The 20,242-nt window shown below is 51.0% G+C and overlaps 1 protein-coding gene across 2 annotated transcripts in view; it reads left to right on the top strand.

Moving 5' to 3' along the window:
* The window catches only part of Slc35f3 (solute carrier family 35 member F3), a 244,351-nt gene that overhangs the window by 146,561 nt on the left and 77,548 nt on the right, over positions 1-20,242 (top strand). The window contains exon 1 of one of the 2 annotated variants that reach the window (XM_051168984.1): positions 10,188-10,381. The exons of the other annotated variant lie outside the window; for it this stretch is intronic. Coding sequence (XP_051024941.1) covers positions 10,306-10,381 — 76 coding nt within the window. The 5' untranslated portion in view covers positions 10,188-10,305. Of the gene's footprint in view, positions 1-10,187; positions 10,382-20,242 lie in introns of those variants that run through there. 2 annotated transcript variants of the gene reach the window in all.

A 20,242-nucleotide genomic window follows, 5' to 3' on the forward strand; every position in this document is an offset into this window, starting at 1 on the left:
CAGCACATGGGAGGCAGAGGCAGGCAGATCGCTGTGAGTTCAAGGCCAGCCTGGTCTACAAAGTGAGTCTAGGACAGCCAAGGCTACACAGAGAAACCCTGTCTTTAGAAGAAAGAAGAAGAAGAAGAAGAAGAAGAAGAAGAAGAAGAAGAAGAAGAAGAAGAAGAAGAAGAAGAAGAAGAAGAAGAAGAAGAAGAAGAAGAAGAAGAAGAAGAAGAAGAAGAAAGGGTTTAATTGGCTTACACTTCCAGGTCACAGTTCATCTTCGAAGGAAATCTTAGCAGGAACTCAAGACAGTGCTGCTTGCTGGCTGGCTTCCCTTGCAGACCACCCCTTCTGTGTGCTGACCCTGAGGAAACACTTCCCAGAAGATTTCTCCTCAGTGATGCTGGGATCACCCAGCAACAGAAGCCTGAAGCAAGGGATGCTGGCGTCTTTATGTAGGGAGAGATAGGAAGGGAAAGTTGTGGGTGTGGAGAGCTGTGTTTTTGATGGTGGCAAGGTAGAGTCATTTTCCTGCTGCCCTGACAAAACACACCACAGCAAGCAACTGAAGGGAAGTTGGGCTTACTGCGCTCTGCGGGGCTATTAGCCATTGTGATGGGGGTGACACACGGTGGCGGGTCACACTGTGTCCATAGTCAGGAAATGGAAAGAGAGGAAAGGGGTTCTCAGCTCACTTTATCCTTTGTATGTAGCCTCAGCCCCTGGGATGGTCCCACCCACAGCTAGGGAGGGTCCTTCAGGTCAGTTTTATCCTAATGTAGAAACTCTGGCATAGGCACAGCCAGCGGCTTGTGGCCCAGGTGCTTCTACACCTTGCCAAGGTGACGGTATCAGCTATCACAGGTGAGCGCCTGGCTGCACCACAGTGGTGTTGCTCCTTTTGGGTTTTTATACATCAGGCTGAATAAAAGTCCACTCTGGTGAGTGTTGGCGAGTGACATGTGACAGCTTAAAGGCCTCGCAAAACTACATCTGTACAAAGGTCATCGGAAAAGTGTTTCTAAGAGTGAGCTGAAGCTGAGGCTGGAGCTTAATGTGCTGGAAAGAAGAAAATGGTGTGTCTAGGCCGCCCCCCACGCCTCCTCCCCTCCCCACTCTGCCTGGGTGTGGAGGCTCCCCACAGCACCCTACTAACTGAGGAGTTAGGGCACCTGAACTCAGGACACAGCCCACACTTCTCTAAAGGGCCATGGCACTTGAGTTCAGATCCTAGAACACAGTCCACACCTGTGTAAAAGGCCAGGGCACCTGCGCTCAGGACACAGGACATGGGACACATACCTGTCAGAGTCTGCCACAGTGGTTTTTCCACTTATGCACGCAACACTCCAAGGCTTTTATGACAGCTCATCAGGAGTGAGGAGATATGGAAGAGAAGAGAAAGATGGCAGTGAGGCAGAGTGAAGACATAGGCATCTAGAGAGCAGGTCTGGTTCTCTGTGCTGACCCCGTAGAAGTGGTGCCATCCTAATTCTGGAGGACAGTCCCCTCCCAGGTGCTGAGCTTGCTGGATGCTCCCCTGCCCTGCAGGAGGCAACTGGAGCTGCCCTCAGCAGCACCTTGTGAGTGTTCCTGTTTTGTTCCTGGCATCCACTAAAATGTCTGTAGCAAGAAAAACATTAAAAGGTCCTGGGCCTAGGAAGGTGGCTTAGTCAGTAATCTGCTTGCCTCACAAGTATGAGGACACAAGTTCAAATCCCCAGCACCTGCATAAGAAGCCAGATGTGATAGCATATCCCTGTAATCCCAGCACTGAGGAGGCAGAGATGGGAGGAGCCCTGGGGCTTGCTGACTGCCAGCCTAGACCAATCAGTGAGCCCTGGGTTTAGAGAGAGGCTCTGTCTCAAAAATATGGTAGAGAGCAATTGAAGACTCTCCAAGTCAACCTCAAACCTCCACACACAGGAGCACACCTGCATGTGCACCTGCATGTATGTGTGCGCATGCACACACACAAATACCCATACACACACACAAAAAAAATAAAATATGGGAAACAAGAATAGACATTGACTGTTGATGTAATAAACATATTTCTAAGAAGATGGGGTGGGCGGTGTGTTTAAAAGCGTGACCTGACAAGGTTTTACATAAGAATAGAGATTATCTCTTTAAAAAGGGAAAGCAGTCTCTCGCTTGTTTTACACACCGCTCCCGAAGTACAGGCTTCAAGAGGCAGGTTTTACGAACCTTCACGCTGCCGTGAGCACCAAGACTGCCACCACCCATTCCGGGGAACTGAACTTCTAAAAGGAGATGACCTTCCCGCGTGATTTGCCCCTGAGGAGAAGGCAAGTGGATCACTGTTCCTGCTCGAAGTAGTCAGAAAACTCAACAATTAAGCAGATGGAAACAGCTGCTGATTTGGACTTTTTTCTGGGTGGGTGAGACAAATAGACACTGACAATCTATAGCATATAAACGTTGAGTGACGCCACGTGGTCTTTGTCTGATGGGCTCTGCATTGTTTTTCCTTCTGAATGTTACCCTTTGTTGTTAGCTATTTATTTTATTATTTGTGCTTCATTTCTATCTAGGACCACCCCTCACACTCCTTTTCCATCTCCCTGTTGGCACACACTTGCAACCCATCGCTACAAATAGAACCTGAGCAACCTTTGCAAATATCTTTATGTCACATTATATTTTGGTTCAAAAATTTTTTCAAGACGATATGATGGTTAGCTGATTTTCAGATTTATTTTATTGTTTGTTTATAAGTGTGTAGGTCTTATGTATACATTGTCCATGCTGGTGTCCAAGGAATCCGGAAGAGGGCATTGGATCCCCTGGGGCTGGAGTTACAGGCAATTGGGAGCTGCTAGATGTGGGTGCTGGGAACTGAACTCGGGTCCTCTGGAAGAGCAGTAAGAGCCTTTAACCACGGGGCTGTCTCCGTGACAGTGAACTTCAGTGAGGGACTGGCCACACTTGGGCCTGTCTGTTGAGAGGTTGTCGTGACTGCCTTGGTTGAACAGGCAATATCCTCCTTGGTTTGGGGCCTTGGACTGTATAAGAGTGAGAGGTCAAGTTGAGCCCAAGCAAGCAAGCACTCACACATTCGTTTCTCTCTGCTCTTGATGGGCTGTGATGTGACCAGCTGTTTCTACTTCCTGTCACCTCGACTTCCCCAGGTAGTGGGGCATTCACTGGGACCAGAAGGAGGGTGCCACACCCACACAAAAGTGTTATTTAGGGCCGGGGTGGGACTTGTATTTGGGTATTTTGTTTCTTTGCCCACCCCCTCTCCTCTCTCCTCTCTCTGAGGGAAACAGTGTCCAGTGTCCATGGTCCTGAATTCATCTGGTATCCTTGGGATAGCTGGTGTGGCAGAGCTGGGACGGGCGTTGAGTGGGTTTGACCCTTTCCTTGACTTACTAAGCTAGGCACAGAGTTGTGGAAGGAAGCCATAAGCTAAGGCTGGAAAGAATCCAGCAGGGCTGTGAGGGAGCATGTGCAGAGTGGGGGTGACCACTTCCCTCAAGCCAGCTGGCTTCTCACTCTACAGAGCTCCATGGGGGACTCCAGAGAATATTTTGGGTTTCCTGGTGGCTGTCCCCATGTGTCTTGGATAACCTTCACTAAACCTATCTCGCCCTACACAGGCCCCCTCACAGCTCCCACCTTCCTGTGACTACATGCTTGCCTTCATTCTAAGATGGCTGTTCCGTGGTCAGAGCAAGGTTCCTGTTTTAGAGTTGATGGCCCAGAGGTTGTTGAGCAAGTGCACAGGTGACTCTGACAAGTGCCTTCTGCCTTCAGAAGGGCCCATCCACGGTGGGAGCCAGAGGTCGTTGCTTTGGAGACTTCTCATTTCTAACCCCGAGCCCCCAGAGACATTACCAGAAGGTCCAAGCCAGCTCCTTACTTGAGAAATAGGGGTGCATCAGCAGCTCTGGCTTTCAGGTAGCTTCCTCCTGCTCACAGAGGTTGACTGTAGTTGTGTCCCCTTGGCTCGCCCTTGGAAGTAAGTACCAGTGGAGGGGTGGGTTCTGCGCAACCAAGGATCGGATTTAGGTCAGTATTCTACAGCCTTCACAGAGGCAGCAGCCGAGGAATCTGAGCACAGGCCAGCTGTGGTCGATGAGTCACCCGGGCACGGGCATCAGCTATTTCTGAACTAAACGGCATCGTATCTCCCTCCTCACCTTGAGGGGGGCCTTGGCCCTCAAACACACTTCCCTGAGAGCAAGGCGGGAAGAGGCTGAGGGTGAAGCTACAGAAAGTCCTCTGGTGAGCTCTCCCCTCCAGGAGCCACACAGGAAGAAAAGAACAGCTCAAAAGAAGGGAGCAGACAGTTCTAGAATTTGGAGTTGTGAGAATGCGCTCCTTCCCTCCCTCCTCCCCTCTTTCCCTTCTTATTTTTGTCTCCCTCTCCCCTTCTTTCTCTCCCTCTTCTTTCCTCTTTCCCTCTCTCTCCTTAACTTCCTTTCCATGCATTTCTTTGTGCTATAGAAACACACACTGTGTTAGACTTGGGATAGAACATGCTTGCTCTCCCCCTGCTGTGCCCAGCAGCAGAGAATGCAATGCCAGGGTGCTGGGTCCGACTGCTGTAAGCACCCTCCACACTCCCTTTACTTTTTGCAGCTGCACCACAAGGGTTTTCTTTTCTTTTAAGATTTATTTACTTATTATGTATACAGTGGTCTACATGTACACCTGCAAGCCAGAAGAGGACATCAAATCACATTATAGATGGTTGTGAGCCAACGTGTGGTTGCTGGGAATTGAACTCAGGACCTCTGGAAGAGCAGTCAGTGCCCCTAACCTCTGAGTCATCTCTCCAGCTGCCCCGCCCCCCAGAAGGGTTTTCTTAGAGATGAGAGAGCTAAGCACAGATCTGGGGTCCGTGCCCAGGGGTCCGGTTAATAAGAGCACTCTTTCTGAACTGATACACAGCACTGGAAGGAGTCTGTGGAAGACTGTGTTTTCCTTTCCTTATTGGGGAAAGACTTTTCACACCTCCAAGACCTGTTGTAGATGATATAATGCCAGTCTCTGAAAATCCATTCTTCAAGATGGCCGCCAGCTAGGTTTCTCACAGGGAAGGGAGGGAGTCCCGCGCTGAGGGCTGACTCTAGAAGCCGGCGAATGCGTGGCACTCCAACCGCTATCCTATCTGCCTAAATTTCTGACACGCTCTCCCTCCACAGCCCAAGCTGGCCTTAAACCGATGGCTGTATCTTAACCCTCCTAAGTGACAGAGAGTTACAGACCCATGCCACCAGGCCCAGCTCCCAGGCAGCTCCCACATACCTGGCTCTGCGCCCCCAGCAGGCCACCACCTGGTGCCCTCCCCAAGCACATGAAGTGGGGCCCTGACAAGGCTTCACAGAGCGAGCAGACAGCCTGCTCCAAGCCCGGCCTCTGCTTGTGTTCAGTGTGACCCCAGCTCTAGGCTTCAGGTCAGCACCAGGGTGAGGTGTTATCTCTTCACACGGGGCGGCTGTGGGCGATCTGGAGCACAGAGAAAGAGGAGTCAATTTGTTGGCCACGAAGAAGGAAGGGCACCAAGTGCTCTCTCCGGTGGCTCTTGTTCTTGACCTTGCACCAGACAGGAAGGGACACCCACATCCTCACCACTGGGGGGAAACACCTGCCCAGCCCTGACCCGAGTTTCTCATCCAGAGTCGAGCCCTCTTCCCCACTGGACAGGCCAGTGCAGGCTCCACTTTGGAAGCTTCCGAGCACTGCACTCTGGTTCATCTGCTTCCTGGAGCCTCTTTAAGTGATTTTTTAAAAAGTATCGGTAACCACAAAAATAATTTGTTATTCTTAACTATTTAATTCTGTGAAGGACAGTGTTGATATTTCACAGTGAATTAATTGAAGTAGTCTGCCTGCCTTCCCACTCCTGAAAACCCTCCTGTGTTTAATTATTTTTAATTTTCAGCACACAAAGTAAAAGGCTTCACAGAACCTGGCTGACGGAGACCAGCTCCGCGAACGTCTTGAAACAGGCAGACTACTGCTCAGGTGGCAAGTAGCCTTAAGAAACGGGCAGACTATTGCTCTGGTGGCAAATAGCAACGGTTTATTTCTTAAGCACAACTTTTATACATTTCTAAAGTAGCATATTTCTGGCTTGGCGCATAACATTAGTTTTCATTAATATTACCAATAACAAACTTGGTTTCCCATACCTATTAGACTAAACACGCTCTGGGAATCAGTAAGGAGAGAAAATTTCACGGACAAGAAAGAAGATAATTATAAGCCTTCCCTCACCTTGATCCAATAACTGTTTAACTTTATCAAGGAGTTCACAAGGAATTACTGCCAAGACTTCTGGGAGCAGAGCCAGAGCCACCCAACCCTTTCAGGAGGGGCAGCCCCCGAACTCTTCCCCAGAATCCAAGAGCAGAGCCAGAGCCACCCAACCCTTTCAGGAGGGGCAGCCCCTAAGCTCTTCCCTGGAAACCTTAGTTAACCCTTTCAGGCCAATACTAAGCAGCAGTTCTCCTCACCTGGCATGGGCAATAAGTGGGCAATAATAAAGAAATACTCACAACGGGAAGGTGGCTCAACAGGCAAAGCAATTGCCATGCAAGCATGGGGACCTGAGTTCAAATCCCCAGAAGTTACATAAAAGCTGGATATGTAGGTTGAACCCCTGTAGTCCAGGCGCTCCCACAGGGAGATGGGAGGTGGAGTCAGGAAGACATCGGGACTCGCTCCGGCCAGCTAGCCTGATATACAGAGCCAGAAAACAACAAAGAGACACCACCACAAGCAAAGTGGGATGTGAGGACTGACACTGGAAATGTCCTCTGGCTTCTACCACACAAATACTATGACACATGTATGCCAGAGTTCACACACACACACACACACACACACACACACACACACACACACACACTGCACACATTCAAACAAAACAATAAAGATAAATTAATTAATCATAATCAGCACTTGCTTTTGCAATGAGTAGATAGGATGGGAGAGAATGGGCATTCTATAGTAGAACTTTCCCATGTGGTAAAGGTAAACTTTAATTAATACAGCATTTATGTGTGGTGTGCATGTACACGGGCTGTAAATGCACTTACATGTGTGTTTCTATGTATGTGCATCATTTAAATGCATACACATTTATGCATAAAGATTACTCCATCTAACGTATCCCCCCCTCCCCGCCTAGTTTTTAGCATAATACGGGGCTCACAGAGGTCCAAACTTATCCTTTTTAGTGTATAATTATTTTCTATATGTGGGCATTGAATCCAGAGACTGAAGCACTGAGCTTTGTCCAAAGCCTTCCTTTCAGTTTCATTTGGGGGCGGTGTCTCGCTAAATGGCTCAGGCTGACCTTGATGTCATTCTGCAGCTCAGGCAGGACTCCACCTTGTGGTCCTCCTGCCCCAACGTCTGCCTGCCACCATACGGGGATAGTGTGCAGTTTGCTTCGTTTTTATGTGTATGTGTACCTGTGCCCAGTTGTGTGTCTGGTACCCTCAGAAGACAGAGCCTGATTTCTGGAACTGGGGTCACAGAGGGTAGTGAGCCACCATGTGGGTGCTGGGAAGAAGACCTGGGTCCTCTACAAGAGCAGCCAGGGCCCTTAACCACTGAGCCATCTCTCCAGCCTCTACTGTACGTTCTTGCTAAGTGTAAATGCGTTTCTGACCATGTAAAAACAACAACAGGGAGGCAGCTACTTGTCTGCATTCCCTGGACACTCGGAAAAGGGAAGTGTCCTGAGAGATGTGGAGGCTGTGACAATTCTTACCTTGAGGGTTGATTCCACACAACCCAAATCTTAGCAGGACCTGGGAGGTTATCGTGTTTATAGTTCTTTGAGACACCTTTTTACTGCTCCCTTTTCTTACACTCCAGATCTAACAGTCACACCAGGAGATGAAATGCAGAGTTACTGCTAGGACAGCCCAGTGAAGAGTGCTTGCCTGGCAGGCACAAGGGCCTGTCTCCATCCTCAGCACCCGGAAACTACTCTTTAGGGAGGAGGAAGCACAGCCGAGGATACGGAGGCAGCTCCGACCATAAGGTATTGCTTTGCAAACCCTAGGACCAGAGACCAATCCCCAGAGCCTACACTTTAAAAGCTGGAGGCGCTGACTTGTGTGGGGACAGCCTAGCCTACTAATCCAGTTTCAGGCCCTGGGAGACCCTGTCTCAGACAGACAAACATGAAGTGGCTGGGTCTTCCAATCTCAATTGTGCACACACGCATGCAAAGACCTGCGCATACAAACACCAACACAAGGTGGAGAGGGGGATGGAACCTTGCGATGAAGTCTGACCTTCCTGTTCCCGGAGTAGAACCTAGGCCAGAGTGAACAGAATGGTGGCTCGGGGTGACCACTTCTTGTTGGCAACTCAACCCGAGTGGTTGGCTTTCTTTAAGACATTCCCCCAGGCTTTGGTAGTGTCCAGGAACCCTACGCCTCACTTCATCCCTGCAGGGGAGCACTACAGGGCACTGAAAACACACCCACGTTACTGTATCTGATGAAGAACAGACTTGAGGCGGTCAGACTGTAACTCTGTCCTGAAAACCCCCCGAGGCTATTCAGGCAACCTGGGCGTGAGGCCATTCCTGAGCTGAGAGCCTAGTTAGGGACACCGCTTGGCCTTCACTTCAGACAGTGCCTCTTGATGTAAATCATTACTGTGCAACCCCATTTAATTTAGCCTCTAAGTTTGTATCCAGAGAAGGAAATAGCTCTGTACCATCACCTGTAGTGCGTGGTCTTGGCTGGGCCTGAGTTCTCTGGCAGAGGGATGTAGAGGCTGCCACTAGAGGGCTCTGCAGGGACCTGGGAGCCTCTGCAGAGGTGGGAGAGAGGCTTTGAGGAGCAGGGGCAGGTGTGTAGATTCTATTATTATGTTTATCGTAGCAGCTCAGGAGGGTGCGTCAAGAGAAGCTACTTCTAGGAGCTACTTACTGGGAACACCTGGGCACAACCAGGTGGACGGCCCCGGGGGCAGCTGGTAGGAGTGCACCTGTTATGGTGGGGCGATACCCCCCTCCAGCTTACCCTGGTGGGGCGATACCCCCCTCCAGCTGTATCAGGGCACCTGTTACCCTTATGGAGATGATAATGATGTCATACAGTGCAATATCAATTCTGAGACAGGCTCATTAACTCTGGTAATCAATAGTAGAAAAGCCCATCTTGAGTCAGATTCCAGGGAGAGTCTGGTTTGGGCCCATTAGATGGGACTCTTGGAGTTCAGAGGCTGAGGGAATCGTGAGGCCACCAGCAAAGCGGCAGGGCAAATAGTAGCCAATAAACACCACTCAGGACTGGGTGGTTTTGCAAGGGCATCTTACTGATTTTACCAAGCATCATTAGCCAGATGCTTGTAGTCTTTAGAGGTGGGCACAGTGTCTAGAACATTCTTCTTGCTCCCCAGGAGTTTAGCTTCTCAAGCCTTTTCTTTAAAAAAAAAAATATATATATATATATATATATATAGTATTTATTTACGTTTATATGTTATCTGACTGTGTGTGCACCATGTGCGTGCAGGTGCCGGCAGGAGCCAGACGAGGGCGTCAGGTCCCCCGAAACTGGAGTTACAAGCAGTTGAGAGCCACCTCCTGTAGGAGGGTGGGAGTGGAGACTGTACTCCTAGCAGCTGAACTGTCACTCCAGCCCTCAAGCCTTTGCTTTGACTTTGCATTTTCTTCCCGGAATAGAGCTATTCTCCTGGCCAAAGAAAATAATCTTCTAGCCTCCTGAAGGGAAGCCTCCACCCCAACCCCACCTTCACACTCTGGGTAGAAACTCAGGTCCCCTCCGGCCCAGGCAGAGCCAACCACCTACACGGTGGTTAAACTGGTGCAACACAAGCGCTTTACTGCCCAAGGTCTCTCTCAGATTCGCTTGCCGGGCTGGCGAAAGGGCTCCTGGAGAAGGAAGGGGCCAGAGGCCGCAGTCAGGACAGGGCAGGGGAGCGAGGGAGCAACCGTAGGCTGCAGGGCCTGGCGTCCCGGGGCGGGGGCGGAGCAGGTGAGCCGGCCGGGTGGGCGTGGGGAGTGCACTTGTACGTGACGTTGGAGTTTGCAGCAAGCCGGGAGTAGGAGGCTGTGCGCGCGTGTGTGGAGTGCTTGCTGCGCGGCCAGGAGGATGTGCGCGGCGGCGGCGGCGGCGGCGGGGCGGCCACCGCAGTGAGTCGCGGCGGCGACAGGAGCGGGCTGCAGCCAGCCTGGGGAGGGGGACCCGGAGGCGAGGGCCAGCAGGAGGCTGCGGGCCTGGAGAGGTACACCAGCCCGGCTCCAGGATGTAGGCGATCGGCGGCGGCGCTCCTGCTGGCGGCCGGCTCACCATGAAGAAGCACTCGGCCCGGGTGGCACCGCTCAGCGCCTGCAACAGTCCGGTCCTGACCCTCACCAAAGTGGAAGGTAAACGCGCGCGGCCGCGTGGTGCTGGGGTGGCCGGGCCTGAGGCTTCTGTCCCTGACCCGGAGGGACACCTGGATGCTAGTGGGGCGGGGGAGGCAGCTTCGGGACGCTGCCCGCAGTGCAGCTCGTCGCCGCCGCAGGCAGTGGGGCTCCTGCCGAGGTGACGCGCTTTCTGCACCCGGAGGGAGCTCTTAACAGCACAGTGAACCTGGTGGCTCTGCGCCCCTGGGTGCCTTTTCTGAAGGTTCCCAGTCTTGTGCCCGCAGAGCAGAAAAGAGCCAAGTGCTATCCAGTGAGCTTCTCTCTCTCTCTCTCTCTCTCTCTCTCTCTCTCTCTCTCTCTCTCTCTCTCTCTCTCTCTCTCTCTCTCCACACACACACACACACACACACACACACACACACACACACACACACACACACACGAGAGTGGGTGACCCGAGTGGGGAGCATCCCTCTGGCACTCCACCCCAGGAGCCCAGAGGTGAGGCCCACCGCTCCTGGAAGCTAGCGAGGACCAGCACCTGTCTGGCTGATTGCAGATGAGGGGAAATTGACAGGTGTGGGGAATCCCCACAGCGGCCTATAAACAAGTTCTTATTGGGGCCTGATGAGGATGAGAGGGACTCTGAGAGGGCCCCAGAAAGTGTTCCTGCTACCGCCTGTCTTTCCTTCAGCACGGAACCGCCCCCAGTCGGGGGATGTGAGAGAGAAGGGGCCACGGAGGAGGGTTGTGAGTTACTCAGACACAGCTGCCATTCTGCCGGCCTGAAAGAGGGAGGACCTTGCTTTCCAAGCCAGTGTGTCCTTAGCTCCCAGCTTCTCATGCGCGGTAGGCGGCGGCAGAAGGAGAAACTAACCAACATGGCCAGAAGTAGAAAGGAGCACCCCTCAACAGTCCAAAAGCCTCCATCCAAGTCTTTGCTCACTGGGGTAGGCATGGCTCCAAAGACTCGAGTTTCTGCCTACATGCTGGGCCAGGCCCTCGATGGGTCTGTGAAGTCCTGGCGTCCACCTGTGTGTTCCTCGTCTAGCCTGAGGACCAGTAGCCGCTAGACTAGCAGTTCTCAATCCGTGGGTCGTAACCCTTTGGGGATTGCACGTCAACTATCCTGCATATCAGATATTTACATTAAGGTTTACAACAGTAGGAAAATTACAGTTATGAAGTAGAAATGGAATAATTTTGTGGTTGAGGGGGGTCAACACAAACTGAGGAACTGTATTAAGGGGTCCCAGAATTAGGCAGGTTGGGAACCACTATGCTAGACAGAGGTTGGTGGGTGGGTGTTCCCAGCTCCACACTCTGTCCATCCTGCTGCCTGAAGATGAGGCCCAGGAAGGTGGCAGACTGGTCCAAGACCTGCAGCTGCTATATGCTAACATAAGAGGGGGTCATGCGCTGTGGGGACCCCAAGTCATCCTTTTCCCACCCAAGAGTGGCATTTTTTCAGTGACCTGCAGATCCTTGTTTCTCTCTCTCTGTGACCGTCTCCTGCCTCAGCGTCCTAGTCTCAATAAAGTCTCGCTACTGATACTCTACATCCGAGATCAGCAAAACAGCTTGCTCTCCCAGGGATGGTGGTGTTCTTGGCTTCCTCCCATGTGAGTGAAGCGGGGACCGGAAGCTGGAGCGTGCACTTAGGAGCTCCTCCACAGAAGCCAAACACTTCCACCTGCTAGAAAGGCAGGTTGGCTCTCCAGTGCAGCCGCAGGCAGTCTCGCGGCAGCTCTCGCCAGCTCCAGGGAGGCCTCGTAGCAAAGTTACAGTGATGAAGTATAGCAAGGCTGGGAGTCACCACCACAACATGAGGAAACGTGTTAAAGGGCTGTAGCATTAAGAAGGTTGAGAACTACTGTGGTAGACAGAGGTTGTTAGGTGCTGTGTGTGTGTGTGTGTGTGAGAGAGAGAGAGAGAGAGAGAGGGGCCTGTGTGAGACGCCTGTGTGTGGCTAATCCCCCAGTGTGTGTGTGTGCGCGTGTGTGTGTGTGTGTGTGTGTGTGTGTGTGTGTGTGTGTGTGTGTGACAGAGAGAGAGAGGGGCCTGTGTGAGACGCCTGTGTGTGGCTAATCCCTCAGTCACAAATCCGCTAGCTTGTTCCGCAAACATCTTTGGCCTCTCTACATGTATAAGACAAGCAGACAGACCTACTTAATGTTCACATAGCATACTTTTTCTCTACCTGGCTATCCTGACTAATGTTTTTTGTTTAGTTTGATTTGGGGAGTATTTTTCTGAACTATTTACATAGTGTGTGCTTCTTTGGGAGGTGTTGCGTCGTTTTGTTTTGCCTTGAATGCACAGGGCAAGGTGGTCTCCATCCCGGGGCTGTTTGCGCATGAGTGGTAGGTAGGCTACACGAATGGAAAGATTCGAGCAAGGAATATTTATTAGCTCGTGGCATGTGTCATCCGAGGGGAGGCAGGAAGACACCAGCATGTGGTCCATATAAAACCAGCATAGAAAATGTGATGCTTGGTTGAACTCAAAGGCAGCAAGATGGACAAAATGACTTCATTACTCAAAAAATACTTTATCTGTCTGTACTTTCTGTCCTGTAGATGCTGAGAAAGACTCTGAAAGTGAGAAAAAATGAACAATGCTAGCTAGCTTCATTATCTTGAAAGAGATATAAGAATAGATAAATTATCAGATCAAAGGTAAAAAAAAAAAATCTGGCACAGAAGTAAGAACAAAATGTCACAGAAAAACTGAAAACTGAAGAAGTATTCCTGGGGAGGAAGCCTTCTGAGGAGGGGAGATCTTTCTGGAAGGGAAAGCTTCTAAGGGGCAGGCTTCTGAGGTCAGGCTCCTCTGAAAAGTCCAGATGAGAAAGCCTGGCTGAGAGGACGCCTTCCTGGTGAGATGCTGTTCTTCTGAGGAGGCTGTGGATGAGGTAGCTTCTCTGAGGAAGAAGGAAGAAGGCTTTCTGAGAAGCAAGCCTTCTCCTCAGAGGAGGCATAGAGAACAGGCCTTTCTGAGGAGGACTTCTGAGGAGGAGGTGGCCTTTCTCTCTGAGGCAGAAGTCCTGAGGAGGTAGTTTTTCTGAGGGGAAGGCATGAGGGGGCAGGTGTTTTTTTTTTTTAAAAAGACCCTCTAAGGAAGACTTTTCAATGAGATGTTCCTGTAAGGAGGCCTTTTTGAAGATACTAGAGGCTTTCCTGAGATTTCCCAAGGAGAACAACCTTCCAAATAGAGCTTTCTGAAAATGTAGCCTTCCTGAGGAGGGAGATCCTAAGGTAGAGAGGTGTGATCACAGAGGCTCTGGAATGTACGATAGTGTGTTGGGCAGAGGGAAGGAGAAGCCGCTACAGCAGAGGAAACAGTGTATACAGGCGTGGCAGGAAGAGGCAGAGGAAACAATGTATATAGGCTTGGCTGGGGATGGGGGAGAAGAGGCAGAGGAAACAAAGTGTACAGGCATGGCGGGAAGAGGCAGAGGAAACAGTGTGTACAGGCTTGGGAGGAGAGGCAGAGAGGTGGGGCCGGCTTCTGGCTGGTACAGGCTCCCATCACTTCTCACAGTGTATCTGGCTTTCATACTCCTTTTCCTGGCTTTCCTGTCAGGAGATGCTGGGTATTGATCTACAGGACGTCTCTAGTAGAGCAGCAATTGCTGCAGTCATCTATATTCACAATCAGCTAAGTCGTGGTCAATAGTATTACATGTGATGGGAATTAATAGTTGAGGACAGTACAGTGAAGTCCCCTAGGAGGCCAACCGTCGGCGTTGTGGACACGGGAAACACTTTGATGCAGAAGGGACAGAGTCTAGTGACCCACCCTCTCATGGCTGAGTGAGTCAAGGTCCCAGAGCAGATTCTCTTGTGTAAATCGGGGGTGATGTGTTTCCTTTAGCAATGACAAAAATAGTTTTTTTATGTGGTGGTGGTGAGGTTTTTAGTTTGGTTTTCAGATTTTTGCAGTTAACTGCTTTTAATTTTTTGTTGTTGTTGTCGTTTTGTTGGTTGTGAGGTTTTTTATGGTTAGTTGTCTTGTGGGGGGGTTCAGGGTGTGTGTGTGGGTGTGTGTGCATGCACGCGTGCGTGCGTGTGTGTTGTGTAGAAGGCAAAGGTGAGCCTTAAGCTCATGTCCCCAGGTGCTATCTACCTTGGTTTTGTTTTGTTTTGTTTTGTGCACCTGTCTCTCTTTTGCCCGGGCCTCACTGATCTGACTAAGCTAACTGGCTAGTGGGCCCCAGGGATTCCACCCCCCAGCACTGACATTACAATTGAGTCCTTCACCCAGATGTATTGGTTAGTCTAACACGGGTTCTAGGAGACTACACTCACTTCCTCCTGTTTGCATGGCAAGCACTTTGCCGACTGAGCGTCTCCCAGCCTAGTAGTTGTTTGTTTGTTCTGTTTTGCTTGAGTTTGGTTTTGAGATGTGGGCCTGCTGTGTAGCCCAGGCTAGCCCCGGAGCTCATGATCTTCCTGTCAGAGCTTCTTTGGTGCTGAGGTTATAGACATGCCCTGCTGTCCGTGCTATTAGAGATGAGTGGAGGCCGATCGTGTTACAGATGGTGGCCTACAGGAGCTTGTTCTACCAGCCCAGTTCCTCCTATAGAAAGGGCTAGCACTGTCCCATCATCTACAAACAAGGGGCCCAGGGCTCCCAGGACCATTCATGTGAGGTCACAGAGTAGAAAGCAAGGGAGCTTAGAAGCAGATGCCAAAGGCAGGATCAAGAATTACATGAGCTTGAAGCATCTGTGGGTACTTGGTGAAAGTGTCTGGTGTGACTCAGTGGCCTGGGTCCCCATGCAGGTCTCCAGGCCTGATGGCTACTGGTGCCTCTGGCCCCAGGAGAGAGGGCGGGGATCACAACTGCCCCAGGGCAGGTCTGGCTGGTGATCTCTACCACTGAGGATATTGAACAACTTATGAGGAGACAGGGTCATTTCAATTCACAGCTAAGAAGATTTGGCCTATGGCCTTTTGACCCTGTGCACTAGAGCAGAGCATCCTGGCTGCAGGAGTCTGCCATGGGTGACAGCTCACATCAAAGCAGGTAGAAAGAAACTGAGTCAGGATGTAGTAAGGTAAACCTCTAAGTGTCCGTCCCAAAAAGACCTGATTCTTACCCCTAGATGCCATCTCCCAGGGCTTCCAAAAGCTCCCAGAATAGTCCCACCAGCAGGGGTTAAGCTTTTAAAATATGGACCTGTGCGGATATTTCATATTCGAGTCATAGTACTGGGGAAAACCTCATGCTCAAATGCTCAACACTGATAACTTTGTAGATCTAATATTTTGGAGTCAGTATGAGTGGATTCTTGGCAAAAGGTTGGTCAGTCCAAGGCTAGAAATATCCAGGATAAGGACAATTATGTGATAACCAAGTCTATTATCTAGCATATGGAAGAATTTCCAAGCTTGTGGGGAATGTCAAGTTTGTATGCATGTGAATGCATTACGTGTTGATGGGCTGGGAGAGGCTTGGTGAGTGAGAAGGTTTGCTATGTAAGCACATAGACAGCGAATTCAACCCCCCCCCCAGTACCCACGTAAAATGCCATGTGTGGCTGTTTGCTTGCCCGTACCCCAGAGCTTCACGGAGCAATGGTTAGGAGGGCTACTGAGGCTTGCCGGCCTTGCTCCTAATTCGATTGAGAGACCTTGTGTGAGGGGACTAAGGTGGAAAGTGACATCGGACCCCTGCATGCATCTACGAGAACACGTGAGCAGCCGCCACCATACATGCACCACCTAATAAACACACAACCAAGTAAACAAATATTATCCTTTGAGAACTTTTCTGTTTCCATGGAAGAAGTATAAAATGGGGCATTTCAGCAAGTGCAGACTCACCTCTTCCTGAGAATGACGTGACATGACATAGGGCTCACTCTTGCCGCCATTTCTCCTTCTCTGGGAAAAGACACAAGCCAACAGGACCGTTTCCTACCAAGGCCAGACGTGACCTCCAGATCCTCCTCCGGCTTGCAATGATGGGTACACATGCATTCACTTGCCCAGGCCGGAGTATGGTTGGGGTAGCATGGACAAGAGTGTGAGTTTTGTCCCTGGGTGTCACAGGAGTAGGTTGTGAACAGTGTTGTGCACAGAGGGAGCCCCAGAGACCAGAAGAGAGGGCACGTGGTGGCCACAGCTTAGGTTTACTGTGGATCTGGGAGAAGGAAGAGAGAGCCGAAGGCAGACGCTTAGGCAGCCGGGCTAGTGGGCTCCGTGGGTGGAGAGCACTGAAGCAGGCATGTTGGAGAGGAAGGGCAGTGTAAGAGTTTGGTGAGCACAGCAGGGATGCTCAGCCTGGACATAGCAGGTGAAGTAAGCCAGTTGATCCTTTTACGTGTGTGTGTGTGTGTGTGTGTGTGCATGTGGGCATGTGCATCCACATGTGTGTTTGTGTGAGAGTGCATGTGTGATTGTGTATATGTGTGCATGCACACCTGTGTGTTTCTGTAGGTGTGCGTGTATGCACACGCATGTGTGTGTGTGTGTGTGTGTGTGTGTGTGTGTGTGTGTGTGCATGCATGTGTGGTTGAAGCTACAGTACGGAAGCTTTGAGGATACCTGGTGGATGGGCTCAGAAGATGACTTACATGGTAAAATGGTCATCACACAAGTGTGAGGACCTGAGTTTGCACCTCCAGAATCCATGTAAAATCTGGGCAGGGAGCCACGGACCCACAAGTCCAGAGCCAGGGAGACAGAACAAGTGGATCCCTGCAGCTCATGGGCCACCAAGGAGTGACACATCCGTGAGCACCAGGTTCAGTGAAAACCATATCTCAAGTAATAATGATGATAATAATACAGAGTGATTGAGGAAAGAACCTGGCGTTGGCCTGTGACCTCATACCATACACATACCTGCATGCACACCCCCTGCACACGTATGCACACACACACACACACACACACACACAAGAGAATGCTTGCTGGTGCAGAGACTCAAGCATGAGTTACTAGGCTTAGGTTCAGAACTGACATGGCTTCCTACTTGCTGTGAGTCCTGGGCGTAGGCTGCTTCATCCACTTTCATCGCATCCCTGTGCAGCAGGTCCTCATATAGCCCCTGACCTGTGTGTGTGTGTGTGTGTGTGTGTGTGTGTGTGTGTGAGTGACAGTGTAAGGTGCAGTTAAGTGACATACTGAGCCTGTTGCCATGAGGCTCCACATTCTAACTACTGTGCACACACACACAAACTCAAATATATACACACACATACACATACAGACACATATACACATACACACAGTCACATATACACACATCCAACACACACACACACACACACACACACACACACACACACACACAGAGCAGGGTAAGGACAGGACAGAGGACCAATCAACAAATCAAGGCTCCAGAATTGAGCAGAGGGCAGGAAAGGAGCAGGCACCGAAGGACCCTGGAAGCCTGAGTCTGAATTCGTCGGGGACCGGAAACACTGCGAGCAATAAAGCCAAAAGAGGAGAGGGCACCCATCTCTGAGAGCAAGAGAGGGAGGGGTCATGGTCAACCAAGTGTGCGTCTCAGCAGTGTCTACAGGGGCAGGTAGAGGGAGAGTCCAATCACTGGCGATGAGTAAATGGGCAAGCACAGAGTTCTGACAGACACCTTACGTGTGAGATGCTGGTGGAAGAAGGGAGGCCTAAACAGCTGCGTCAGAAGAGAGGCCCTCACGATGTGGCAGCAAGGAGCCCACAGAAAGAGAACCCAAAGACCAGGCCTGGGCAAGTGACATATCCACAAGGCAGGAGAGAGGACGTTCTGCAAGAAGTGGTTTTACATGGATGCTGGCCAACCAGCCAGGTGGTGAGGGGTGAGGTGCCTGCCTTAGGGTAGAAGAGCGTTTGCCAGCTGGGCACCGTAAGGGCGAGGGCACAAGGTGACTGGCCTGGAGGAAAAGCAGGGGCAGAGAGGGGTGGGGCTGTGAGCCCCTTGTGGAGCAAGGGAAAGAGATGGTGAGCGAAGAGGCGGCAGTGGGATGTGGGAGCCAAGGGAAGCATCAAGACCTACTCTGGATCCCTTGATCTTTGCAACGTAGGAAGTAGGTTTTTCATCTGCCGCGGATGGTGGATGCAGATGGAAAGCCTGAAGAGGTGGGAACCGGTTCACAATAGCTCTGCAGAGACAGCCAAAAGAGGGATTTAATTCTTAAAAGCCTTTTTGGCGAGTGAGGCCGTCCCACTAGTTAAGACATCTTGTTCCTTGGCGGAAGGGTCTAGAAGGAAGAATGCTGAATAAGGTGTCAGGACGCCAATCTTCCTTTCCTATACTCCCCCACCCCCCAAACTCACTAATTAATATATCAGATGTGTCACCTTGGCCTCTGGGAACCAGCCGTCTCTTCCCTCAGGACTAAATCTTCCATCAGCTCTCTGAGCAGAGACATTCCATGAATCCAGCAAGTGGCTGGCTGACCCAGTAAGACATTGCTGAAGCTGATTAAAAGCTCTCGGCCAACATGAGTAGGGCTCTGGGTGACCCAGGGACAGATAGATGACAGGGACTGGGGTGTGTAGGCGTGGGCAAACATGTGCCCCCATGTGACCTGCACTTTGGGAGGGGGGCAGCGTTGATCAGTGCGGACAGCTAAGACCTGCAGCACAACTCAAGCTGGTCCCATAGTCTGAGCATCGGGAAGCTAAGAGACAGGGGCTCTCCATAACAAGGTGGCAAAAAAGTAACTGCAAACAATCCCAAAAAGAAGGCAAAGCTGGGAGAGAGAGAGAGAGAGAGAGAGAGAGAGAGAGAGAGAGAGAGAGACAGACAGACAGACAGACAGACAGACAGACAGACAGAGAGACAGAGACAGAGACAGAGACAGAGACAGAGACAGAGACAGAGACAGAGACAGAGACAGAGACAGAGAGACAGAGAGAGAGACAGAGAGCGCTCCATGCTATGGGTGAACTATGGTACACCACCACTCCCAAGGAGCACAAGTGGAAGACTGAATCTGGGAGGTCACACTCAGCCCCCGAAGGCCAACCCACTTCATCCCTCACCAGCAAGTCCACTCTTGTCACTGCTGTACTGTGAACTGGCAGGAAGTTTTAGAAATGGCATTTTCAATCCCAGATAAAAAATGCCCAGAGGCCTGTGCACTCAGCTGTAAGTTTGCTCTGTTCTTCTGTTTGTTTCCGTCTGAAATTCCAGCCCACCAAAAGTAGAGGACTACGAGCAGAGTTGGCCAGCTGCCCCTTGCTGAAGGGTCCAAAGGATGCTGGGGGAAAACTGTTCCCTAAAGGGGTGGTCCTGCATATAACCCACCCACTTGTTAACCCACATTTGATCCAAGAGCCCCAACAGCCTGACGTGGAAGGTTCTAAACACACCAACGTTCCCAGGGGGAAAACACCAGAAAATACAAGCGTGTGCTCACCTGTCTGGGTGTGTGTGGAGGTCGGAAGCCGCAGTTGAGCCTCAGCAGTTTTGTGGTACCTGCTGCATGTATTCAGAGACGAGGAAGGAGCACTGTGAGTGTGCTGGACAGGCCGCGACTAGCGTGTGGATTAAGATGCATCCAAGAAGCGCACATGTTTGGGGCAAGAACCAATACACACTGCCTCCCAGAACAGACATCAAGGCTCCCTCCAGAGTGTGCACAGCCTGACTCGGTGCCTTTGCTGGCCAGTCAGCTCCTCACGGGACAGAACTGGCCATGGGCTGTGTAGTTCCAGGCCTGTTTTAAGCCCATGAGGCAATGCCACTGAGCCATTTGGGAGTGTCTGGAGAGCTCTGAGGAGATGAGGGCGAGGGGGACACCCCAGAAAGGGGGCTGCTCCATGGGTGGTGATTGTGTTCATTACCCTTCCTGCTATGGAGACAAAATATACAACGTTAGCAGCTCAAAGGAGGGAGGACTTATTTTGCCTCGTGATTTTG

Source organism: Acomys russatus, chromosome 26 (genome assembly GCF_903995435.1).
Source record: "Acomys russatus chromosome 26, mAcoRus1.1, whole genome shotgun sequence".
Taxonomy (NCBI): Eukaryota; Metazoa; Chordata; class Mammalia; order Rodentia; family Muridae; genus Acomys; species Acomys russatus.